This window comes from Condylura cristata, unplaced genomic scaffold, assembly GCF_000260355.1.
Source record: "Condylura cristata isolate star-nosed mole 26May11 unplaced genomic scaffold, ConCri1.0 scaffold00008, whole genome shotgun sequence".
In the NCBI taxonomy this organism is placed as follows: domain Eukaryota; kingdom Metazoa; phylum Chordata; class Mammalia; order Eulipotyphla; family Talpidae; genus Condylura; species Condylura cristata.
This window is the reverse complement of record NW_004567109.1, coordinates 45,438,533-45,466,159: the sequence shown is the minus strand read 5'-3', so window position 1 is coordinate 45,466,159 and position 27,627 is coordinate 45,438,533. Positions and strand designations below refer to the sequence as shown.

The 27,627-nt window shown below is 36.6% G+C and overlaps 1 protein-coding gene across 2 annotated transcripts in view; it reads right to left on the bottom strand.

Annotated features, from left to right (window-relative positions):
- Positions 1-27,627, bottom strand: part of ST6GALNAC3 (ST6 (alpha-N-acetyl-neuraminyl-2,3-beta-galactosyl-1,3)-N-acetylgalactosaminide alpha-2,6-sialyltransferase 3) — a 482,241-nt gene that overhangs the window by 263,667 nt on the left and 190,947 nt on the right. For both annotated transcript variants that reach the window (XM_012722690.1, XM_012722691.1), the window contains exon 2: positions 10,254-10,448. In XM_012722690.1, coding sequence (XP_012578144.1) covers positions 10,254-10,448 — 195 coding nt within the window. The remainder of the gene's footprint in view (positions 1-10,253; positions 10,449-27,627) is intronic.

The following is a 27,627-nucleotide window of genomic DNA, read 5'->3' as shown; positions in this document are numbered from 1 at the left end:
GGGGTGGGTATGTATGTGGGGTGTTGTGGTAGGGAGGAAAATGTATCTCACTCTGTCTTTACTGGATTCAGATCTTACCTTCTGTTCCGTAGGGTATGTATCACTCAATACCCTAATTATAGACTCTGCTAAATAACTGGGAAACCATACTAGGCTTTCCTGCTTACCTCTCTTTCTATTACTTCTCATTTCTGGTACCTAAAGATTTCCCTTCTTTCTGGCAAGGCCAGCTAGGCAAAAAATTACATATCCTATTTTATCCAGCCTGCCTTAGTATTACAATAGAGACTTGTCAGGATATCTTATAACACCATATTGCCACATTAGAAGTTTTAATTTCATGTTCCTCTGAAATCAATAATCTATTTATTAGACACTTAGAAAATTTCTATTAGCCAGATCATTCAGTTAATCACATGTACTATTTCCCAAACCTTGCAGGATAACATTTGCTATAGGAGCTTTATAGTTACTTCTGAAATAAAATCACAGGTTGATACCAAATTGTAGCAGATTATCTTCCAGGTATTGAGAATAGTTATTTAACTGAATTTACTTGGAAGCTCATTCTTCTTAAGAGCAAACAAATGAATCCTTATGCTGAAATATCAACGTCCTTCAGGACAGAGTTCTAGGATACTTGTAGCTGAATTTATCTCATTCTCATTCTTGATGAACCACAATTTTAACTTTTCTTTAAAGTGGGGTTCATTGCTTATACTTAGCACAATGCTTGAACCTGAGCAAGCACTTATTGCATATTTGTAAACTAACCACAACTAGTCACTCTGTCAGGTATTAGCTGAAACTTGAGAAAAGCTGAATGAAGTTCTGACCATTGGGAGCCTTACTTCTATCTTCTATTCAATACCTTTAAACTTCAAATGAAGGTACTCTTTGGTGAGTACTTCCATTTTGTTTTTCTTAGCCTATTATAAATGAGGTAATTTGGTATTTGAATTTCTAATAGTTTCCTTTCAAATGTGTTAATATAACAGTTGGCAAATGGGATATTTTCTACACAAAGGTTCTGTAATGAATAAAATTTCCTTATATCGTCCTAGGGAATCAATTGAGAACTATGATAATAATGGATCTTTCATCAATAACAGACATAATTTGTAAAGTTAAAAATCAATCTATTTTGATTGATGATGATGGCAATAGGGGATAGATCATCTGAATAATTGTAATAAAACTATATGATTTATCATAAGTAAGACTAGAAATTCATTAAGTAATCAGTCATGTCTAGCCATTTTCAGATTTTGTGATCCTGGGAACCTTTACTTTCCTCTCTCAAAAGAACAAGCTTGTTTCCTAAGCATATATCTCTAAGCAGGGAGATAGGCAGAATGCATCTCTTTGGCTGCTTAAACCAACTGATGGACTATTGGGTGTGGCTTCCATGTTCAGCCTCACCAAAGATATGGAAAAGAGCTCCTCTCATTCACAGGTGACAGCTCATTGAAAGATGAGTTTCAGGATGTTTGGAGATAGCTGTTGTTAAATAACTATAATGTATCATGTACAAATCAGCTAGGATTCTATTGATGCCAGTGACTAAAACTTAGCTTAAACCAGTAAACATGAAAAAAAGACTGATTTGCTTACATACCCAAACCAAGGGGGACTGGTGACTGGTTTTCTAGGATGACTGGGCCAGGACTGAAATACTACTCAGACCCTCACTTTAAGCTCTGGAACTGGTTTCTACGCTCAGTGTCCAAGTCTTATTCTCTCCCAGGAACATAATCACTGACATTTAAAGAGTCATATCTCATCAACTTTACTACTATAGTGAGTCTTTCACACAGCATTATTCAGAAAAATAATAAAATCTGGAAAACATTAAGATGGTTCACGTTGGGCCAGGTATTCAGCTCTTGACCAATTACTCCACTAGCCAATCACTAGCCAGAATTTCCTAATCACGCTGTGCTTAGAAGGATTTCTTTCTACAGTAAAGATAGGGAAGAGCAAAAGAAGCACTACAGAGGCATTAAAAGGCTAATTATTACATTAACCATTTTATAATGCAATAGGGTGTATACATATATATATAGTCAGTCTATATGTTCATATTTTAAGGTTGTATAAGTTCTATGAGCAAGTGTGTTTGTATATATTGCATTCATGAATGTTTACATGCATGTATTTCATGAATATTGACAGATGTGTGTATATGTGTATATGTGTATATGTGTATATATTATATGTATATATGTATGCATGTATATATGTGTATATATATTATATTAGGGTGTATACATATATATACACATGTATATGTGTGTATATATATATAGTCAGTCTATATGTTCATATTTTAAGGTTGTATAAGTTCTATGAGCAAGTGTGTTTGTATATATTGCATTAATGAATGTTTACATGCATGTATTTCATGAATATTGACAAATGTGTGTATATGTATATATGTATATATTACATGTATATATGTATGCATGTATATATGTGTATATATTATATTAGGGTGTATACATATATACACATGTATATGTGTATATATATATATAGTCAGTCTATATGTTCATATTTTAAGGTTGTATAAGTCTATGAGCAAGTGTGTTTGTATATATTGCATTCATGAATGTTTACATGCATGTATTTCATGAATATTGACAGATGTGTGTATATATGTATATGTGTATATATTATATGTATATATGTATGCATGTATATATGTGTATATATATATTATATTAGGGTGTATACATATATATACACATGTATATGTGTGTATATATATAGTCAGTCTATATGTTCATATTTTAAGGTTGTATAAGTTCTATGAGCAATTGTGTATGTATATATTGCATTAATGAATGTTTACATGCATGTATTTCATGAATATTGACAGATGTGTGTATATATGTATATATGTATATGTGTATATATTACATGTATATATGTATGCATGTATATATGTGTATATATTATATTAGGGTGTATACATATATATATACACATGTATATGTGTATATATATATATAGTCAGTCTATATGTTCATATTTTAAGGTTGTATAAGTTCTATGAGCAAGTGTGTTTATATATATTGCATTCATGAATGTTTACATGCATGTATTTCATGAATATTGACAGATGTGTGTATATGTGTATATGTGTATATATGTATATATTATATGTATATATGTACGCATGTATTATGTATATATATTATATGTATGTATATATATTATCTGTATATATTACTTATTTGCAAAAATAGACTTAGTTTCATTTACAAGTATACCATTCTTACTACAAAATCATAATCACCCAATGCATGTATTTCTATACCTCAGAGTAAGTTACATATAAGTCAGATTGACTCACATGTGTCTTATTTCTTTTGAGTGGCGAAAAATAATCATGCTTCTTAGCCTGGTATGAAATGGCAACTTTGTACAATGGCATATCTCAGGGCACTCTTCACTGAAAAGCCAGAGGATCACACAGTATGAGGCAGTGCCTCAGAAACCCTATGGGGTAAAACTTCATGTCAGGGCTACATTGGGAGAAACAATATTACAAACAACCTCCTAGGTAGCTTTGGGGGCTGCAGGACCAAGGTAAAACACTCCAACACTGGGTAGCCAACCAAAAGGAAGGGGAAGACAAGAAATTAGCACAAAGGGTAATGGAACCAGAGAGGTAAGGGATGAATGGGATGAGCACAGACTGGGGTGATCACCCGCACAGATGCTGCATGTTTACTATGACATTTGGAGCAGAGCCCCGGTCTTAAGGCAAGCTGAAGGGGCTGAAGGAAAATGGACAGAGTTCTTTTCCCCAACTCTACTTTCTATACTGTTTATATTGCCCAGTTGTTTCTGCCCATATCTCATCTCTTGCAGAGGTAGAATTATTTCTAGAATAATTCCTTTCATAGTGCTGTCTATTCCTTTTTTATTTGGTACTTGAAGAGTGCCCTGAGATATGCCATTGTACAAAGTTGCCATTTCATACCAGGCTAAGAAGCATGATTATTTTTCGCCACTCAAAAGATATATGCCTTCATACTTAGAAAAAAAGATGGATTATCTTTAAATGATGAACCCAATATGCAAAATGCCAAATTAGTAAGCTTTATTATATGTTTAGCTGTACCCTTTTCTATAACAATTTAATAGTTGAGATTTCTTTGGTTTATGATTACACAAATGTGAATATTCAGATTTTAATTAGCAATTAAACTGATCAGTTTTAAACCATTGGAACATAGATTTGCATATAATTGCTCAGGATAGTTACATAAAATCCAAAGTCTATATTCCCAAATATAGAAAACCTATTCATGTCAGCTTTAGTTACATGTGTACATTTATTTGAATGTATGGAGCGTGCTTTTATTGCCAAGAAAGTCAGTTATGCTCCTTAATTGTTGCTATAACCACAATTTGGGAAATTCTACTGCAACATCAATATGTTATGCACATCTTTAATTAGACTAGTGCGGCCTGTCTGTCACAGCAACTGATCCTAAGTAGTCTTATTTAGTCAACTAGAGGCTTTAAAACATTCTCATTTTTAAAAGAGGCATATTTGGCCTCATTAAATTGTTAAGCAAATCAATATGCAGCCCTACAAGTTGATTGCTATGTTCTAGAAATCCTGTGTCACTGCATTTAGCACATCTTTGGGCACCATCTGAAAGGGCACTACTTCCCAAACAGCAGACACTGTCTGCAGCTCAAGCACATTAGGGTTCTCTTCTCCTGTCTAAGGAAGACATCATCAGCCCACTATCACCAGAAAGATTTGGTTGTGACCTCCTACTGTTCTCTAGGGCTTTACTCTCTTATCTAATGCAAATAAGCTTCCTGTTGTTTGCTGAGAGACTTCTTAACCCTGGTCACCCAGCAAAAAAGACCAAACAAACAAACAAAAAAAAAAAACACAAAGGCTACCTCCCTACCTCCAAGGTCCAAAACTACAAATAAAATCTGGCCTGGAGTTCATTTCCGCCTCTTTCAACCAAATGTGCCATGATCTCAACAGAGAGAAACAATGATTACCTTGAATCAAGTCCAAAGGTTTAGTATTTTATACCTTTCCTACTATAATTAACTCAAAGTAAACCATTACAATTTGCATTAAGTAGAAAGAAGACAATCCAGAGTTTACAGGTGATTGATTGCCAAGCATAAATATGTATTTTTAAAAACAAATGGGCATTATTTACTTATTACTATGTCCTGTTGATAACACAGTAATTATTTATCATAACAGGTGGATACTCCCCAGTTCAGCCCTTAAAATTGGGGGTTGTGTTATTAACACAGTTAGAGCAGGGCAGGGCAAGTCTGAGCAGCCAGGGGTAAGGAATTGAAGAGTGAGGGGAATAGGTTAAGTGAAGGGCCGATTACAAAATCAAATCACTCCTGGTCCCAGCTTGGTTTGATGCTATCTCATGGTTATTCTCAGCTCAAATACAAGTAATAATGAAGAATTCTAGATTCCATGGCTAGTATGTCCTTTCATAATTTCGACACCCACTGAGACTGGTAGTCACTTTGTTTTCCTGCCTCTCAAGACTCCTCCTTCCCCAAACATAAAAAATTTCAGTCCACACCAGTTAAAAAAGTAAAAAGGGACAGCACAAAGGCTGGGAGCCGCTCACCCAACCATTGAGATTGTGATTATTGTTGGGAGTGACCAAAGAGTTACTGACAAGAACTGAATTAGGGCCGGTGGTAATGAATTGAACCTTGCATCCAAGCTTGATAAGGTGGTAATAAACTGACCTTGCATCCAGGATGGGACTAGCTGAAGGTGATAACGAACTGAGCTTCACATCAGGACACCCCTTTGAAATCTGAGCTTAGGACCTATATAGGAGACCCTTCCCCCTTATCAAGTTGGCAGTAGCTGTGGACCCCACCTAGGGGCTCCGTCTCAGCTATTGTCCAGGAGCAATAAACTCTGCTTGCTCAGCCTTTCTGCCTCCCGTCTATTTCTTGCCGGTCACAGAAGTTGGGAAAAAACAATTATTATCACAGGAGGGTATTTTAAGTATTTCTATTTAACTTATCTAAAGTGGTCCTCCTAATTTTCTTAACATATTCCTCCTTATGAGCCTGGACCAGAAGGAAAAAAATGCTACACCAATTTGAAATATGAGCAAGTCCACATGTTTATCTTTCCTGAGTTTCTTGTAGCTTTATTTCTAATAATTCCCTGGGGAACAGATCATTCACAAACTAGTTGAACTGATAAAATGGAGTTGAGCTCAAACTGAGTATAATTTGCCACATACAAAGCCTTCAGAGCCGACTATCACAGATTCATGAGGCTTTATATAATTCTACTTGTGTGAAGAAAAGACCAGAATACATCTCATCTTTAAAGACAACCAGAGAATCAGATTTTGCTCCCAAGCAACCCAGCTCTCCAGGGTCCACTAAATCTTCATCCTAATTGTGGCACCCACCTCACTTTGTTTAGACAGTAGTGGAGAGACACTAATGTTTCCACTCATATAATTTTTGTTTAATAGCAGCAATATCTGGTTCAACTGAAGCACCAGGCAATAAAACCATCAACAACAATGATAATATCTGCAGATGTTCTAGGTCTGGAAATCATTGCAGGAAGTCTGGTAATTTCTAGAAAGCATGTACTTTCTTTTGAGACAACCTCAAGGTACAAGATCTTAATTGACATAAACAGATCATTTAAAAAATAGACTTGACTGAGCAATGGCTATTGACCTGTCTCAATGTTGCATGAATATCAATATTATTCATCAATAAGGGCATAGGAGTGTGAGTACCTTTGAATCAAGTCTTCAGGATCCCTATTAAAGCTCTAAGCTACAGACAACTAATCCACCATAGATCATACTAGTTATTATTTTGGTTCTTGAAGACTCATCCTACCTAAGTTTCTTAATGTTTCCACATCTGGCAGGAATAGCACCTGAAAGCAATATTTGCTAGGACAATGCTCAGGATATTTGGGAGTAAGAGTGGGGCACAGACACGGAAGTGGAGAGGGATTCTGAGGAGGAAAGATGAAATCAAAAAGGAAGGAGGTAGACAGTTGCCAAGTTCTACTTTCCTCCCAATTTATCCTAGAACTGCTTGCTGGAAATTCTATCAGTCTCCTAATGCGTTATATTGCTTTTTGACTTCCATGCAAAAATCTCTCCTCATCATCTGTACTTATGTTACAACATGAGGTCTATTAGGCATAGACTAAAGGAATAAGTTATTCATATATATCTTAATCTTTATATAAAATAAAATTGCCGATTTTAAATATCTACAGGTTCCTTTATATTGCTTAATGTTCCATTGCTTTCTTTAAATTACTTGTTGCTATTAAATTAGGTGTTACGCTTTCTGTGGTGTCTAGTCAATAAACAACCTGTATTTATTGAACTCAGAATATTTTTTTAAATTTTTATTGTGAAATATGCATGCAAAAAAGTACATACAACATGAGTGCACACTTCATACATATTTAGACTGATGATAATACTGATATCCCTGAAGCCCATGTTCCTCACTAATTACTTATTTCTTTCAGAAGTAACTGTTCTCGCTCATAATTTCCTTCTCACTTTTTTTTTCTTTTTTTACTCCCGATATGTTCCCCATAGGCAACTTTATTTAGTTTTGCATCTTATGATCTATAAATAGAATCATACAATATATTCTTTTATTCTGGCATCTTCAGCTCAAAATTATGCAAAATTCATTCATGTTTTCACATATAGTTGCAGCTTCTTCATTTTCCCTGCTGTATAGTATTCTGGTCCATATAGAATATCTTTATTCTTCCATTGATAAACATGGGGCTGCACATGTCTGTGCATGCATTTGTGAGTGACTCTATTGAATACATCAGTGATAGGCAATGCTACAATATTATGCAGATCTCAACTTGACTGGAGATCTTGTTCCACATTCTCAACAAAAATAGGTATTATCAGATTCTTTGTTGTTGTTGCCAATCTGGTATTTAATATATAGTGATACCATCTGGGATCTTCCACTTCTCATTATGGTTTCAATTTGCAAAATTCTCATTGTCATTGAGATTAAGAATTCTGACCCTACAATTTAAATATAAATTCTAGTAGTCTGACATTTGTGTTATTCATACTGAGCACTTCATGTCACAAATGATGAGTACAGAGAAGTATAAGAAAGTTATCAGTGAAAATTAATTTGGACCTGGGCACTTAATGTATGTTGTCCTGTTGAATCTTTATGGTAATTTTACTAGTTGATGTTATTAACCCTATTTTATCTTCATAAGTATTAGAACTGGGATTCAAACCATACCTGTTCACCTCCAAAGCCTAAAAACTCTTTCCAATAATCACACTTCCTCCCAAGTAATAACCTCTAGAGAAGAAAAATAATGATCAGTATTCTTTGGTAAAATCACTGTTTTAAAAACTAAACCAATAAAGATAGAAAACAGACAGGCAGGTTACCAGAGGGGTGGAGGGTAGAGAGTAAAATGGATAAAGGGTGTCCAGGAGTACAAACCTGTAGTTAGAAAATAAAGATATCAAGGAGATTGCATGTACAACGAGGGGACAATATTCAATAATATGATATTGTAAATCTAAGTTTCTAAGAAAATACAGAAATAGACATACTGCAATGATTTCACAATATAAACAAATGTTAAACCATAATGCTGTACACGTGAAACTAATATAACATGTCAATTTTACTTCAATAAAGAAAAATCTACACTAAAAGAATTTTTAAAAGGAGGCCTGGTTTATTATGACTAGGTAAATAACTGCATTCCTAGGTCAGTTTTCCCCTTAATGCTCCAAAATTCAATCTATTAGCATTTAAACAAATGAAAGATTCTTTGATATTTGGTGGCATCTCTCTCATGAGAGTAATTCATGACTCTTCAGGCAAAGGCTTCATTTACTGCCTGTGAAAGGCACTTGTGAAATGATTAACATGATCTAGTAGTTTTAGAATATTAAACAAGTCAGAAACAAAAGTAACAAAAGACAAAAGTGAGACAAACTATTCTATAAGAACTACATTTTATGTAGGTAATCAGTTTATGTAGAACACTCAACAAATTTGAGCAACTGATACTTTTTTAAAAATTAATTTAAAACCAATTAAAGGATAAACATCAAGCAAAACTCTTAAGAATGTATATGTTATTAATGATGCCTTTTTTTTTAAACCATAAAAGTCTAATAAAAAACTTGAAAATCCTGAAGATCCAGAAACAATTTTCAAAGAATCAAATTAACCAGAAACAATGATTCAGGTATCATATTATCCACAAAAGAGGATGGACCAAGTCAGCCTTCAACATCCCTCCAGGATGCTAAGAATAACTCTTAGGACATAGGAGAATTCTGTGCATAACTCTCCTCTCTAGTATCTTTACAAAATGACCTTGCAACCTTGCAATGGGATCCAGTCCAAAACTCTCCCCAGTGACACGTGGCCCTGTATATTTGTCACCAACAACTTCAAATAAGTTTGGACTGTGCTTCTATGAATATTAAACTCACATTCATCCAACTCCATCGAAATGAGCAGTGAAAACAATTTTATTAACCACTTCTATACATTTCACACATCATTATTTTTTACTTCACTTCATGATACAAATCCTAGCAGAGCATGCATCTCCTAGCTGTCAATATACCTCCCTTGTATCCTATACCACCAATTGGCTACAAAGACTTAGAGGTTTAGTGATTAATAGGATTTAAATTATTTTAACCCCTTAAAATTTGGAAACTCTTTAAATCCCATTATCTCTACAGTCACTGAGAATTTCAAAATTAGCTTGGCCTTTCCTAGAACCAGGTCTAAGGATTATAGTATTTTAAAGAGTATAAATGCTTCTCTGCAGTTCTACAAAGGGCTGTCCCCAACCAGCTGACCTCCAGGAAATAAAGACAGCTAGTTCTCCGGCTGGTAACTGCTGATCAGACTTTCTAAATGGCAAGATATGTATGTTATGATATAAACCACCAGGAAAACAGGTCATTGCTTCCTCAACTCCACATGAAGCCAGTGAATCAGATGTGATATAGGAGGGGCATCAGGCTTTAGACCTATGTCAGTCAATGTCCAGGAATAAGAAAGCAAAACATTCCAGGGACCCAAAGAAGCTCACTGGGGCAGAGAGAGCAAGTTCAGTGCTTGGAAGCCAACTTGCTCCTAAGAAAAGCTGTTCCCATGGTTTTAATGGAATCCTAGGTAACTCTCTGAGGGCTTACCTCTTGTGTCCTCACATTTATGTATCCATAGTGAGTTCGAAGGGGCCGCCTGTGTGTGTAGGAGAATGGTATCCATTTTGTACCAGGTTGTCCAAAGCAGTTTAGTAGCAATGGGAAATTCACTTCATTTACAAGACGCACAACCAGCAGGAAGAGGAACGCCACTATGAAGCTCACCGCAATCACAGACTTTCTCTATAAATCAGTAAAAAAAAAAAAAAAAGAGTGAATGAAAGACTTTCAACCAAAAGAAAGCAGTCACAGAGGGAGGATTCCTTTTTTTTAAAGGGGATCAAAGGACTCTGTCATTTAGTCTATTTCACTTGGAGATGGAAAAAAAATAATCATTCGGCCTTGGTCGGTGGGCTTCTGCAAGCAGGCAGAGTGGTCTCTTGGATTGTCTTTCCACTATACCCTCTCGTTTTCTACCTATCTTTCTTTAAAAATCCGAAGCAGTCTCAAAATCCAAGCCAGAAACTCCATACCAAGGGAAGTCCTTCCTAACTGTCCAATCCTCTACTAGAGGATCTTCAGTTTTCCTTTATTCATTACATCATGATTTATGTGACTTTCCCTCTGTGTTAGTGCGAGTTCTTGGAGAACTAGGATGTACTAAGTCATGCTGATCTCTATCACAGGTCCTTAACACAGTACCTCACACATGGTGAGCACCCAACAAAACAAGTGAATGAATGAATGAATGAGTGAATGGTTTCTTAGTCTTGTAGATCTTCATTAGCAGTCATTCTTCAATTATTTTATCTAGCACTCTCTGCAGACCCCAGACTTTGCCTATGGTATAAGAGATGTAAAACTAAGATTTAAAAACCTAAAAGTAAGAGTAGGGGAAAATCGATGCCAACCAGCATGGGAACATTCTGGTTTCCATGCTGCAATGTGTTTCCAAGGAGCAAGAGCAGGAGCAACTACATCTGACTAAGGTGGAAGAAAGCAAAAACAGGGTTGTGCTAGAGTTTGACAAATGCATAGGTTTTAATAGGTAGAGATCTGTGAGTACTTTCTAGGTAGAATACAGCAAATAGGTAAGAAAAGATGAGGCAACTCATAGCCAATGAGAACTTGATCCACAAGGCACAGAAAAGGAGAATAGCTGGGAACACAAAGGTTAAATACACGTTGGCATGTATGAGACACCAAATTGAGCAATTTACTGTTTGACAGATAACAGAAAACCAAGGGAGGTTTCTATTTATTTGTTTAAAGGTGACTAATTTAGAAGGTTGTAACCTTCTAAAGTTTAGTATTTAGATGCTTTAGTGAAGGTAGGCAACTCCAGGTAGAAGACTGTTCCAATTGACTAGAACAGAGGTAATGAGCAATGGCAACAAAGAGTGGCAGGGGGAAGGAAAAGGTGGAAAAAAAATAAAACATCCAATTTAGATAGGAGGATGGTGGAAGGCAGCTACTGATTGAATAAAATGACATCTTGAAAACTCAGATACCCAAAAAATTTGGGTCTAGGTTGCAAAAATACTAGTCATGTCAGGAGAAGCCAGAGCAACTGTTGCAGGTATTGATTTCTGAGAATAAAAAGAGAAGGCCAAAGGATAGCTTTCAAGGACTGGTGGGTCAGTCATCTAGATGAGCCAGAGGAGTCAGATAGAAGGTCATGTCTAGAGCCAAAAAAACAAAGAAGAAGAAAAAGAAAAAAGATTAGCACTAAGGGCCAATGATGGATCCAACTCTGATTTGAAGTCCAGGGTGGAGACATATTGCAACATTCCTCAATAAAGCTGGTCTTATGCCCTGATTTTTCTTCAAACTAAAAGGAAGCCAAATAACTTGATGGAAATGGTTGAATATTTGTTGCGTTGTGTTGTCGTGTCAGGTTTTCAGCTTGCCTCTTGGTGAAATTTGCTCTTCATGCAGTATTGCAGAGAAAAGAAATCCAAATCCAGCTTCTATGTATTTTCTGTACCCACAATCAGTCTTTATAATGACAGCACAGCATGCTCCCTCAAAAATCAGTGACACCCTAAGTTATTATGGCTCTTGATCAAATTTTGGACTTTGTCAGAGCCCCTCCCTCCATCTAGCCAGCCTAATTTCCCAATCACCTGGAAGTCCCTTGAGCTTTGCTTCCTCAAAACCCCTTATCTTGCTACTAACTACCACAGTCTTACTTCATTTAACCTTCTAATCATGAAAAACCATTTTAATTTGCTCCTCTGTGAAATCATTACATCCACAACATTGCAATGTGTCAAGGTAACAGCTTAAATGAGTTGATGGATCTTAGAAGTTTAAAGGGACATAGACCAGAACAGATGGCTAAATAAAAGCAAAGAAGCCAGTCACCCATTAAGTAAACAGGTAAGAACATTTTTTTTTTAATCACCATCCAGTAGCTTGTTACAAAACAGCACCTTACTTTGAAGGAGACCCATATCGGATTTTAGCTTCTGTCTATTCCAGAGCCCAGCATGGTTCTCTGGTTCTCTTGGTTCAGCACTGCATTTTATGACAGGGGCTTTGGAGACAAAGGCATGGAAACCCTTTCTGAATTCTAGCAGCAGGTACATAACACACACATGAGAGGAAAATAAATCAACCATTTTGAGAGAAACTTCAAAATTGAATGAAATCACAGTTGTAAAAGCTGCTCCCTAGTAATTCATGTCTGCCACTTGTGTTCTATCAAAGGGAACCAAGTATTGAGCACAGAGAGGACATGGGGAGCAAACGGAAAGCAGGGATCAACATTAACTCTGTGTTCTACCTTGCATCTAATTCTGCTATGGGCAGATAGGTTCTTTCATAGCTTAGTTTTCCAGTCCAATTTCTGTTGTATTGCCGAGACCCCATTCTTTGTTGTCTTTCTTCATGTTTCCATATTTTTGCTTACTTGAAAGCATCTTTGTAGTGCTGATACAAATTCACCCACACTCCCTACACTTTTCACCAGAAAAGGCAGAGCTTCCAATACATTCTGTGCTCCTGGCAGGAAGGACAACAGAACTCAACAAAATGCATTTTCCTAGTAGTCCCTTCTGTCAGACTGTGACCTTGAACTTCAGCAATTGCAATGAAATCTAGAGATGAGGCTACACACACTGGAATGGCAGGAGGTTTGAATGGAGGTGGGAATGAATGTGTGTGTGTGTGTGTGTGTGTGTGTGTGTTTGGGATGTGGGAGTTAGGGAAGTCATGTGTATAATCCACTTCCAGTTGTAAACACAGTTGAGTCTATGCTGTGGATAGACTTGAGGAGGTGTTGAAAACAGAAATAAAGCCATAAAAGACAACCCCATGGTTCCAAAAAGTCATAGCTCACTGCTATGTGGAGGATTATGTGAGAGACAATGCAAGAGATATGTAGTATCCAAAATCAAAGAGTGAGGGAGAATGAGGCAAGTGGAGATGAGAATGGCGTTCTTCACAGAGGGAACAGTGCAGATTAAGACACAGATATTTGAAATTCTTAATTTGGCCTGAAACCTGTAATTCACCAGGTGAGTTGGGTTCATTACCTATATGTAGTGGGAGATGATAGCAGGAAAATAGAGTTCAACATGAAACAAAAAATAAGCCAATGTAATGTCACATGCAAATATCTGTCCCATCTACCTCACATTAGGACAATAAAAGGAAAGATACATAAAATGTTTTATAGTTCAAAATTACTTCCAAACCAGGGAAGAGATGTCGGTCACTTCATTTCCTTTGAAATTGCCAGTTAACACTGGCAAAAAGTCAGTTTTCAGTGACTTTTTGAATTTATCTGTTTTGAGTCCATTAACATTCAGCAAATTCGAAGACTTGACCTATTTACATGTGTTCTATATCTAACAATTTCTTTATGGAAGTGATCACTGAGGTTTTTATTAAAGTTATCAGAGCATCCCCTCTATTTGGCAACCCAACAATCACTAAGAGAAAACAGGAAATACTTGTCAAGTTTCTAATGAATGGCCTGATCCACAAATGTCATACCACATAAAACAGAAACTTAGTAAGTCATTTCCCTAAGATCAGGAGCATGAACATGACACAGTACATGGAGAGGGAAAGGGCAGAGCGCAGTTTCCGAGATGGGGTAAGCTATCAAAAAATGGAAGACAGTTATTATTAGTAGTATAACTACAAATTATGAATGCCTGATAGGCCTTTGCCAGTTGATGGGCATTAGCCAGCCTGTGAGTGTACATAATGTGCATAAGAACTTAAAGATATATTTTCCTAAAATATTCCAAGCAGCTGCAGACTCTTGAACTATTCGCTGCAACTTATCCACACAAGCACTGAGAGAATGTCACTGTGCCCAAATAGATCTGATGAATTGCTTTAGGGAAAGCTTTCTCCTTCTTTGTTCTTCATTTTGGGCAAGTCTGAAGAGGCCTTTAACAGCTGAGACATTTAGAATTTAATCCCCTCTGTGCTGCAAAAAAATATGCATCAAAGAATGTGGCATTCCAGTTGCTCGCTCTTTAGAGTTGGAATATCATTTATCAGACTTCATAGCAGAAATACCTATTTTAAAATAAAACCCACAGAGAATTCATGATTTGGGGAGAAAACAAGGGAGATTTTGGACACAGCAAATTTGTGAGCTATAGTAATAGTTGTATGTTTTTACTTTCTCTACCACAGAATTAATTTTAACCTCAGAATAAAAGTTTTTACTTTTTTAGTCAATTGCCAGATTTTTTGTTTTCATATATAATAAGCTATATATATGTTGTTTCTATGCATAAAGGTGTAAAAAGGTTTACATAATGGTATATTTTTCTACTTAAGACTATTTAATAACTGACGTAGCTGCTTGTCAAGCAAATGGAGTTTACAGTTGTCCATATACTGTCATTAATCAATAAATATGAAATACAATCTCACCTGTATTATTTATAAGTGCTCAATTACCTTACATACTGATGAATCCCTAGTCCCAACCCATTGTTTATGTATGACCTTATCAAATAAAAATTCTTCTCTCATATAAAAAAATTATGTCATCGGGCCTTCCCTGGTGGCGCAGCAGGTTAAAGCACAGCAGTAAGAAGCTTAAGCCACTTCCGCATGAGTTCGATTCCCGCCTGGTGAATCCTCTCACCCTCCCTATCTCTGGCCTGTACCCCAGATCTGTATGAATAAATAAATCTTTAAAAAAAATAAAAAATAATTATGTCAATGTAATTCTACCTATGCCAATGGCTAAGCTTTAAATCTGGTTCTCTGTGATTGCAATGAAGCTTCTTTCCATTTCTACAAAATGCAGAATATATAAATAAATATTTGTCTTATCTATTAAATCAATACATTGCTGGATATAGCTTATTAAACTACAGAGAACTCTGGAAAAATCTCACACACAGGGGAGAGGGGTTATATAACAAGAGTAGCAAAATGGACAGTCCTAGATTAGTGGAGTCCATATATGAGTATTTCAAGGGCAGCCTTAGCCAGCATAATGGATTACAGAATCACCAAGATGACCAAGAAGAAAGTGGTGAATGTCAAAGAAGCTCAACATGGGAAAATTGAGTCCCATTTTAGAATCCAGGAGGTGGAGGAAGAAAGTGCAATAAAGCAAAAGAAATGCAATTAAGAGTAGAGTCTGAAGAGGTAAGAAGGAATCTAAATAAAGAAGCAAGAAAGGCTTCGACAGATTATGAAAGGTCTTGTATATCAGGCCAGAGAGCCTGAAAGTCAAAGCGTGCTCTCAACAGGATCAGACTTGATTTTGGAAAGCTTGGTCTGGAAGTGGCATGGTCAAAGGATGAGGAGGTGGGAAAGATGCTTTCAGGAAAGACAATGACAAGAGGAACAATGGATGGTTTCATCAGACAGCAATTAAAGGGCATTAAAATACAAATATAAAAATTGTAATCATTATTTTCAGACATGAGCTTTCCTTCTAGTGGGGACACTGGGAATGAAGTTCAGATAAAGTATAAATGTATGATTGATCATCATAACCTGAACAGACAATATTTAATAAGTTATTTGTTGGAGAAATAATTCTATAGTGTCTATTTACCAGATAAAGACATCAGGATGTGTAGAGATGGAGTGATTTGTTCAAGATCACAAAGCAAGGAAATAGTACAGATGCTGATCAGATATTCTATGGGCTGCATTCTAGCAAATTAAGAACTAAGTTGTTCTTACTCATACCACTGGAACAAATGTATAAAATCTGTTCAGACATTTTAAAAAATGGTGTTAGCCCTAAGTAAATGCATTTTATAATACATGTGTCAATGAACAAAATACTTAAGAGACTGATCTGAAGCATGATAATTATATTTACTTCAAGATCAGTAATTTATGAGTAAATTTAATTCACATTGCCTTAATCTGGCTTTATGCCCAGTATTAAAAAGACAGATACGGGTTAGCACTCAGGGAAAATAATGCAATATTCTTCTACTTCTGCTAGAAAACATTAGCTGTCCTTTGTGGATCAATAATATGGGATCTTATTGAAGGCAGTTTGTGGGAGACAATATGGCAGAATGGTTTTGTCTTCTTTTCTCAGTTCCATAATTCCAGTATCATTTTGTCCACTGAAGATGCAGCTAAATAGATATGGGAGGTTTTTTAAAGAAGTAAATATAGTAAAACACCTTCAATATCATGACCTACTTGAAAAAATTGGAGGTGATATCAACATGTCACCTTCACATGGGTATAATACAATAAGAATTATAAGTGCAAGGCCCTCCCTGGTTGTGCAGTGGATTAAAGCACAGTACTAAGAAGCTAAAGCCACTTCAGTACGAGGTGACCCACATGGAGCGGCAGACCTCTCCTGACCTGCCCGCTGCTCCCCTCAGCAGTATACTTCATCAGTCGGCCTGTTCTGCTCCCCACTCTGTCTCTGGTGAATCCTCTCACTGCCCCTGTACCTCTGGCCTGTACCCCAGTTCTGTATGCATAAAAAAAAAAATTACAAGTGCAATGAGCAAAAACCAAAGCAATAATGTTCTCATGGGCACCAATGCTGTGATTTATTCAGTGAAAAAAAAAGCTAGTCTTGGAGAAAAAACACAGGTAGCCAGTATTTCCTCAGGGCTATTTTTCTAATGGAGATTTCCTATGACTACAAGAGAAGTTAACATGGGCATTCTGAATTTGTAAGATGACATGACAAGAGGTCACACTGAACTTTCTAACACCTATTTTAAAAACATAATGGAAAACATCGGCAAGATTTAATATGCCAGCACATTTTTCTTACTTTATTTGAGGGTGGGATTTAGGTTTTCCTGGCCTGATTTGGTTTTCAAACCATTACATTATCACATGTAAACAATCATGGCTATATTCATAGAGTTTGTTTCATTCTGTAAAATTATATAAAACCAATTTTATTTCACTTTGCCTCTTCATTTTTATCATATTGCTTCAGCATATGAGCTTTCGTGTAGCAGAAAGAAATCAAAGTGTTTTAGAAACACAAGACAGAGCGGAAGTGTGATAGTGGGTGTGGAGCATGAAGAACCCAGTAAATAAAGCCTCTCTGTATAGCTAAAGAGACAGCATTCAATCCAAAGGACTGCTGATCCTGGTAAGAACATCAGATGGCACTGAAGTTATCTTTTTTCCTCTAGAAATTCATGTACCCATGGAAATATGTTCCAGAGCACCTGTTGTCCTCTCCCTATGCCTGTGGCATTCTGTTGTGGGAAGAGAGGGCTGGCTAACCAGGGACAGAGAAGGAAAGAAGGTAGATCAGGAGCTTTTACTTTATGTTCAGGCACCTTACAATGTTCTTTGACCCTTTCTGATTTCTGCAAATATCTGCTTGACATCGTCCACTCTTAAAGAGCTGAGCTCATCTCTTAGAATCCATTTCTTTCAAAGGGTTCAAAACACAGAAGTGGAGCATGAAGATATATTCTGCCATCAGGGAGAGAGTCCTGACCAGAGGCATTAGGACAATGATGAGAATTTCCACCATTAGGATGATGATGATGGCGACAACGACAGCTCTGGGTGGAGTCTTTTTTACTTTCTGTGGCTCTGCGTGACTTTATACTGAATAACATTTATCTTTTCAATTTATCTTTTCATATTCAGAACTATCACCTTATATGATTCTCCTATAACCAGTGAAGGAAAGACAGGTTGGATGCTTTAAAGTCTCCTCTCCCAACTCTCTCCCATACCCTCCACGCTTCAGGCTGGCCTTCTCACTGTTCTCCAAAACTCCTTTGCTATCCAGTGCCTGTGACTTAGTCCAGGCACTGGATAGTGTCCCTCTGGCACTCTCCTCTTTTCTGCCATCCTTGTCTCCACAAGTTGTATTACAACTCAACTCAAATGGTATTTCTTCCTTAAAGTCCTCTTCATTCCTACTTGGCTTCTATAGAGTTCATGGGTGAGGATGAGGTGAAATGGGGTGGGTGAGAAAGGAAATGGAGGGAAGGGCTTAGCAGGGGGGAGAGAGTAGGAGAAACGATTCCCTTGTCTTTAAAAGTTCCTTGAAGATGTGAACAAAATTTGGGAAACAGTTCTTACACAGGCAGTATGATTCAGTGCTTGAATTTAGAAGGTATTTAGTATTTGGGGAAAGAATTAAGAGAAAGGAGGTTAGAGAGATTAAAACTTACTTCTAACTATAAGCAATAAATTAACCAAAAAGTTTCAGAAAAGGATCATTAGGAAAAATAGGTTTTTCTACAAGAAGAAAACCCCCAATATTTTTTTTTTCTTTTACCTCACATGGAGATGTCTGCATAGACTTGAAATGGGTATTGTGGGAAGGAAAAAATTAGGATAGGGAATATAAAGTGGAGTGGACAGAATCTGAGCACTTGTGGAACTTGACTTTTCACTTAGAATTGTTTTACAGTTCCTGACAAAATTTGCAGGTCTGAATGGTAGTAAACATGCTTAGAGCATGTGTAAAGAATACACTTTACACATACATAGTATAAAGAATTATAAGAATTGTTATGTTCAGAAGTCAACTGTTATCTTAGGATAATAGGAAAGTATTCCACACCATGGAATGAAGAAGCAAACAAAAAAAAAATGATACCCTGTCCTTCCTTCAGGACAACAGTTCATTTTCTGAGAGGAGGAGCTTTGCTGTGTGCTCAGCAAATGTCAGGTATTCTACAGAAATGAAAAGGGATTATCACCAACAGTCAATCTGTAGACTCCTGGTCAAATCAAAATAAATGAGTCAATATATGAGTCTTGGGCACATTGCTTACCTCTTTGTGCCCATTTTCTTTCTTGGGATCAAGAGCAAAATATACTATACCTACCTTTTTGCTACTTTTCATGATGAAAAGTAGATAATGAAATAATACATATAAGTGACCTTAGTGTTAAGCAAATAACAGGCAGCAATCAATGATCCACTAGTTCCCTTATTTTCACTACAAATCAAGTCCTATGGGTAAGTTACTCTTCCTTCATAGAGCATCTTCTTTCCTTTCTCTATCAGGAAAATTGCAACTCATTCCTCAAAACCAAATCCATGCGTCACCTCTGTGAAACAGTCCTTCCCTTTCAGGAAGATTTTGGAGCACTCTGTTGAGAATTACACTTCACATCATATAGTGATGCATTTGATTAATAATTTGATTGGATTATCTGTCAACTTCCACCATTCAACCAAATTCAATAAATACAGAATATACTACCCCGCTTTCTCCTTGGACAGACATTGTTAATCAATCACAGCACCATTCCCTCTGAGTTAAGACACAACTTCAGATTCCTTTCAATACAATGTTCCAGGGAATAATAGTACAAGGAAAGCTGACCTGGTATATGTACCATCTTAGCTCTCACAGCAGCTTGAAGCCAGAGACTACCTTGATCAGTCTATGTTCATGTGGTCACAGATAAAGCACTCTTCCTGGTCTCAATTTCCTCATTTGTACATGGAATATTTGAGGATCCCAGCTAGTTCTCAAGTCTAAAAAACTCTAATGATGACCCCAGGACCCATCTGCCTGGACATGGTTTCACTACAGATTTGCAGCATGCTCTGCACATGGTTCCCACTCTAGGTCCAAGCCATTTCTTATCACAGAGTTAAGCATGCCTTCCTTCAGACACTCGCAAATTGAGCCTGGTGTCTATGTAATTGAAATAGAAATGGGGTGAGAATTTGTGATCTTTCAACTTGGCAGATAGCAGCTGCCACTTACCAAAGCCTACCTGATTGCAGCTATTTTGCACCTGCTGAGAAAAAGTTTACAGCAAAGGAGATTATTTCCTTTTTAACCCTTATCTGAAAAGAAGCTTCCATATTTGTTCACCCAGTAGTAGAGAACATATGAGGTTCAGTCTCCCATCAGCATATGGATACTGATGGGTTAACACACCTGGTCAAAGACATCCAATAAGCCCTGGCAATCACAATTGGGATGTTAAATGTCCACTGAGTTCATTGAAAATCTGAAATCAAAGCAAATAGTCTGAGGATTTTCATTTCTATGCATATTTCTTAAAATAAGAACTCTTTGTATCTTATATGTGACTGCATAAAGATGAACATTTCTCTGAAGATTATTCAGATTTATTCAGCAAACATTACCATAAAAATATATACAAAGGTATTTCTAGGATGGATTACCAGTAAGTAGTTGTGAAGAAACAAAGACCATTTCCTATATTTAGAAATAGTTGATGGGATCAATTCATAAGAGGTGAGGTTGGGCTAGATTTTTCTTTTTTTAAAGATTTATTTATTTATTTATTTATTTATTTATTTATTTATTTATGCATACAAGAGCTGGGGTACTGGCCAAAGGTGTGGAAGTGAGTGAGAGGCCAGAGACAGAGTGGGAAGCAGAACAGACAGACTAAAAGACACTGCAGAGGAAGCAATGGGCTAGACAGGAGGTGTCATGTGGGTCACCTCCCTGGCCAGGGATCAAACCCATTCTGCAATGGCTGCCAAGAGCATCAGTGTTGAGACACAATAACTTGCACCAATAGGCAGGCCTCTGATCTTAATATTTTAACTAAAATTTCATCCCCTGGTGCCCCAAATGCAGCCCCAGTGAGTATTCTATCGCAGTGATTATTCATTGCAATTAGGTGCTAGTGACTGAACTTTCACAAACCTCTAAAGGGCTTACCCCACATAAACTTCCTGTTTGCATCTCTGTTCATGGCTACAATGACTGACTTACTACCTTTCCCTGCTAGATTGTGAGCTCTTGAAAAGCAGTAGTAGCTCAGGCAGTCTTGTTGACCACTACCTTCCCACTGGAAAAGCAGCCAAGACAGAGGCTTCATTTATACAAAACTGAAAACAATTTTAGAGGCCTGAGCAAGAGTTGGGGGGGGAGGGGGGTTCATCTTTAAGGGCAAAGCCAGAGCCCCAGCTCAGCAAGAATGGCAAGGCCACCTCTACACTCACCCTATCTCCAGTACCCAAACACCGATTCATGAGATGATCCTGAAAAAACACGTAACTCATGTTCACTTAAACACAATATTTGCCAAATTTGTTAGGTAAGTTTCCAAAGTATGAAGATGGCCCATAGACTTAGCATGTTTTGACATTTTCCCATGTTTTGTTATTTTTAGGAAGTATTTTGCCAAATGAGGTTTTGCTCCTGGTTTTAACAAAGCCTTTTCTTCCTGAGCAAAACAGATGAGCAGTTCAGCAAGAAAGGGCAGCTTTTATCTGGAAAAAAATCTGCCTTTCAGCAAAGCAGACAATATGAGCAAAACGGAGGCAAACACATGCAATATCTCCTATATGTGAATTGTGTGAATTTACTCCCATGGGATGTGCAAGTGGCAAGATAGTTTATTCCCGTGTGGTGCTCATAGCAGGTCCTGAATACTTCTGAATATATCACTTTTATTGCCTTTTATATTGAGTTACTATGAAAGAAAAAAATACATTTGTGAGAATTCAAAATCAAAATACTTTAGGAGCTTTTTAGAATCCACCTCCAGGTCATAAAGAAAAGTTTAAGAAAACAAATAATTCTGTTCTGCTAAGGGATACTAGATACCACTCCCACAGAGAGAAGGCCCCTTCGCAGAAAAGGAGACATGAAATATTTATGCTGACTTTCAGGGGGAAAGTCTTAAGTGTTCTACTTAGGGTTCAGGCTCTCTGAGCACTGTCCCTGCCGCTTTAGAACCTGCCATGTAGTGGATAAAGTTTGTCCCAGGGTGTTTGGTGTACAACATTTCAGCACTGTATGCTCTGTCTAGTATGTGATTTAAGATGCTTCGAAATGGTATATTTCACTAGAAATCTCACCTGTCCATTTTACATAAATCACAAGAATTCTTGCTCAATGTATATCATGCCTTCGATTTTCAGACAAATTTTAATAGATTTCCTGATTTTCCCATCTAATCAAAAACTCTTTTTTAAAAAAAGATTTATTTATTTATGCATACAGAGCTGGGATACAGGCCAGAGGTGCAGGGGTGGTGAGAGGATTCACCAGAGACAGAATGGGGAGCAGAACAGGCAGATCGACAAAATACACTGCTGAGGGGAGCAGCGGGCAGGTCAGGAGAGGTCTGCTGCGCCATGTGGTCAATTCCAGGGCAGGGATCAAACTCATGCTGAAGTGGCTTTAGCTTCTTAGTGCTGTGCTTTAACCCACTGCGCCACCAGATGTTTTAACCACTTTAGCTAAAACTTTAGTTGTCATTTATTTTCAGATGAGATGAAGTTGTCTATACAGTTAAATTCTAAGTGGCTTAGTATGATATAAAATACCTTTATGTTCTGACCTCTGCTATTTGTACATTATTTCTCAGCCTCCCCATCTCTTAATTCAGCTATAGTAAATGTCTAATGGTTCCTGAAAAGTGTCATGCTTTCTGCTATCTTCATATGCTGGTATAGCTAATTCTATCCAAAATTTCAGTTCAAGAGGAAAAAATATTGTTTTCAGATTCTAAAGATACTTTATTTCCCCTCAATAGTTCTTTATAAGGTTTCTAATTAGAAAATTAGTCCCAAGATTTTTGGGCAGTCTATAGCTAGGTAACTAGATAAAGAGATAAAAGATCCATGGATAGACAGATGAATAGTAGATAATACTAAATTATATATGTATAAATATATGTACTCATCCAGTCATATAATGTTAATACCATTAACTGAGCACCTATAATAGTATGTAATTGCACTGCTCTTTTACCACACATTGCCTCTAATATTTATAAGTGTAACGTATACAAATGCACTTACCCCTAACTTTACAATTAATGAAACTGTTGGTCAAAGAGGGTAAAAGATTTCCCCAGCTAACAGTTAATAAGTAGTGGCATCAAGATCCAAACCAGAACTGTCCAAAAACCCAGTGATCTTTCCATTATACCTTGAGGAAATCTTTTCTCAGGCTCTGTATATACTTAGTGATATGTCTACTACTACATTAAATTACAAGGCCTTGAAGAAAGACTTGTACTCCTTGTCTTAAAAAGTCATTCTTTGGCATTCAAAAAATGCTGGTGAATTATCAAGTAACTATATTATAATTTCCCCCTGTGCTTCTCTGTGAGAAATTGCTTATTGGAAAGGGCAATAAACATTCTTGTATACCTGATGTTTTATCTTGATTGTTTTCAAGAGTCAAAGTAGTCAAAATAAAAGATGGTGTGGACACTGAAATTATATTCAGATTTCAGCTCCTCATGGGAGAAATTAATTCTTAGCTACAGATTTCTGAACCAGAGCCCCTTGCCTCACAGTTTTTATGAGGTTTAACTTGAAAGCCTATAAAAAAAAATCCTTCCTTCATAAACACTGACGATCCATATAAATACTGACTGATACTGATAGTCAACTTTACCAGATGGTATTCCTTAGAGACCATTCATTTAAAAATACTTCTTTAGGCACAAGAAAATGAGGGCAAAAGGTAGTACTTTTGACAAATCAACGCATTTATGGAGTGCCTACTCCATTCTGATACAAGGTCTAAGTTCAGTTTGTTCTCCTAAAATGAGACAGGTGGTGGTGGCAAAAAAGAGGAAGGAGAAAAACTAGTCTGTGTTCATTATAAAAAAAAAAAAAATTAGTATCTTTCTTACTGGGGTTGAAATTCTACAAGAACAGGGAATATGTCTGTTTTTATTGCTAGTATATTATCCTACTAGAGCATGCAGTATACAGATACTGTTCAGCATAGATATTTTGAATCCATATTCTCGGCTAGTTGTTCAACAAAAAGCTGTCATGGACATTTTGAGAGTCTAAGATAAGGCATGGTCTGGAAGTGGAGGGTCAAAGCAAAGAGAAACTGAACTTTCTACACATGGAAAGCTACAGAATTTTTAGAATGAAAACTGACAAGAGTATAAAAGGATAATAAAAGAACCCCAGAAAAATAGAAGTCAGGACTAAAAGACATTTCCTTAGAAAGAAAAGAGATACCTGAACGTGGGTTCCTATGAGCTGATTCCTATGTGCAACTGTGACCTCTTTCCTATTGGAAAATCACAGCAGAACATTCCTTGACTACTATGGAGTATACTCGTACCACGAGGCAGCCCAAGATGCCTACACCACTGTTGACCTGATTATGTGACCATCTCCATGGTGGTCTTGGGATAACTCTACCTGTGATAACATCAATTACTTTGCAGACACAAATGCCTCTCGACTATGGCTATGATGTTCCCTTCCCTGTCCCTTGTTAAAATTTGCCCGCCCTCCTATCCCACTCTCCACTGTTGCTTCATCAGCTTTTACTAACCTGAATGTTTTCAATAAATGGCACAAGAACTTCTGCTCAAGTAGCAGTCTTGCCTTGAAATCTGCTCCATGACTGCTGTGTACCTCATGGCATTCCCACTACAAAGGACAACAAAGTTCCTGTTGCCAGCACCTAGTGATATTACAGTTCTAATACTCAAACCTCGTTTCTTATAAATACATATAAATGAATCTTCTCCCTTCCATCTACCACACACATACACTTTTCCTATTGGTTGTGTTGTCCAGGCTTTTATTTTCTTTCCTCACTTTTCTCCTCTCTGAGTCTACTCTAATGAATTATGGAATTAAAGAAACCTGGGTTTATTCCCTGATAAGTAAATGGTACCTTGCTAAAGCTCTACTCTGGAAAATTAGGACAGTAACCTCCTATTTCTCAGAGTAAGTGAAGATTTTTTAAAAATAATATATAGCACAAAATAGTGGTTATCAGATAGGAAGGAAGAAAGGTTGATAACTCAGTTGAAAGGGGTCAATTGTATGGTGACAGATGAAAACTTGACCTTTGGTATTAAATGTAATGTAGTCTATGTAATATTGATTTATAAGGCCTCACACCTGAAATCTATACAAATGCTACTGGTAGTCCATGAAAAAAAAAATATGTGGAAAAAAATGCTACATACATGATGTATCTGGCACATAATACTCAATAAATTAAATTTCATTCCCTTCTCCCTATCCATGATGCCTGCATCATGAAGGAAACAAGTTTTAACCACTGAGATTCAGTGTAGAATCAGTGAAACACACACAGAAACACCCAAACACACTCTACCTTTTACCAAGTGCAACAATACCAAAGCACCAGATCTCTGAAGAACACTTGGTAGAACATTCTGAGAGTTTTTAACTACAAAGTCCTGTGCTAGTAGCACCCTGAAATCCAACCTTTGGGTCTCTTTAGTTTGAAATATCTTCAAGAAGCTCTTTGATATCAAAGAATATGTCTATTTTCAGTAGCTTTAAACTATAATTGCTCAGCTCCCTGGTGGGAAAAAATAAAGTCTCGTAAAGAAATAAAAAAGAAAACATCTCAATAAAGGTTTCCAGAGTAAAAAAATCTCATCTCATACTGGTTTGCAAAAATTCTTCACAGAGTGCTTCCTCTTCATAGCACGGATTGGGCAGCTGCCAGAAAGAACCTTTGTAACAGAAGGTACAATGGGGGTAGGGGGGGTTAAAAATCACAGTGTTCCATAAACAGTTCAGTTTTTAACAAGTTGAACATCTTCCCTTCCTTGTCAAGAAGTAGGGGAATTGACTTATTTTACCTTTTGACATGAACAAAATGTATAAAATAAATAGAATCCTCCCAGAATATTTTACTTTCTGAGTAATAAGGTACATTAACTTCACATAAATTATATGCCAAAACAGATTAACTGACATGTTACCATGTACCCACAACTCTGCTTCCCTTAAGTGGGTTAAATTTGACCTTCAAAGCCCTTGAAATGCAAAAAAAAAAAATCTTACTCTTTTCTGACATTTATGTCTTTTCTGCTTGACTGCATTTTACCGCCTGGAAATAATAGTAAAAGCATTGTAGACGAAACCTGCTATAAACACTGACAAATAACAGGAAAGGCAGACAGTTTTATCCTGGGCAGGTTAAAGCTAATCTAATCAAATCTAATTCTCTCTTTCCATAAGCCTACCACTATGTTCAATTTATTTTTTGATTAGAAGTGCAATATGATAGTCTTCTGTTGGACTGCAGTTAAACAATATTGAGGTTTACATTTTCCCTACAAACTATTTTGATGAAACAACAGATTTTAAAGGTCTTGTTTTGTTGGGTTCTCTTTTTTAATTCTCATACAAAAGTTAAATACTAAGAAGGTTCTAAGGGAAATATTATCCAGTGATTCTTGACTCTAAGAATTTATGGGTTGATTCTACTCTAACCAGTAACAGCAAACACCTAACAGAAACATATTCTTTGATCCAGATTGCAGCGATATAAGCAAAAAGGGCTCTTGAAGAAAAAAATGACTAATGGCAATAAAAACATTGCATTACATATCCGTATGAGAATAACAAATAATGGGAGAGATTGTAGCTGAAGAATAATTATTCAATCAGCAAGATACAAAGAACTATATTTTTCATTGAACAAATATACAGTCCCTTATTAAGAATAGAATGAACACAAAGTGTCCTTCAAAAGATTGTGTGTAAATGTGCAGTGACTATGCAAAAGCTTGCTTTCATGAGTAAAGTTTTCATTACCAGTAAATCGTGCTATTTCTCCTATCTTACCTAGAGCAAAACACACACATTTACTTCTACCTATCACCAACAGCCGGGCAACATCATCATATCATGTTTTAAATTTGTATGTGTTCAAACAGAATTTACTTTAGATTGTCTTAGCTCTTAGAAGAGGAAAAGACCACCACTTTGCCTCATCTGAAATCTTCAACTGTATGTTGGAATTTCAAAAAGACGCTTCATGTTTCTTGTAGTGAATTTGAGAGTAAAAAGAATGATAGCTGCAGAAGATGGCTTAGCAACTTGGTAAAAAATTAAACACATTGTCACCATGATCCAGCAATTATACTCCTTGTCTTAACCCAACAAATTTTAAAACTCACAAAATTTGCATGTGGCTGGATATAGCAACTTTGGTCATTAACTGTCCAAGAGTGGAAGAAACAAGATATTCTTCATTAGGTG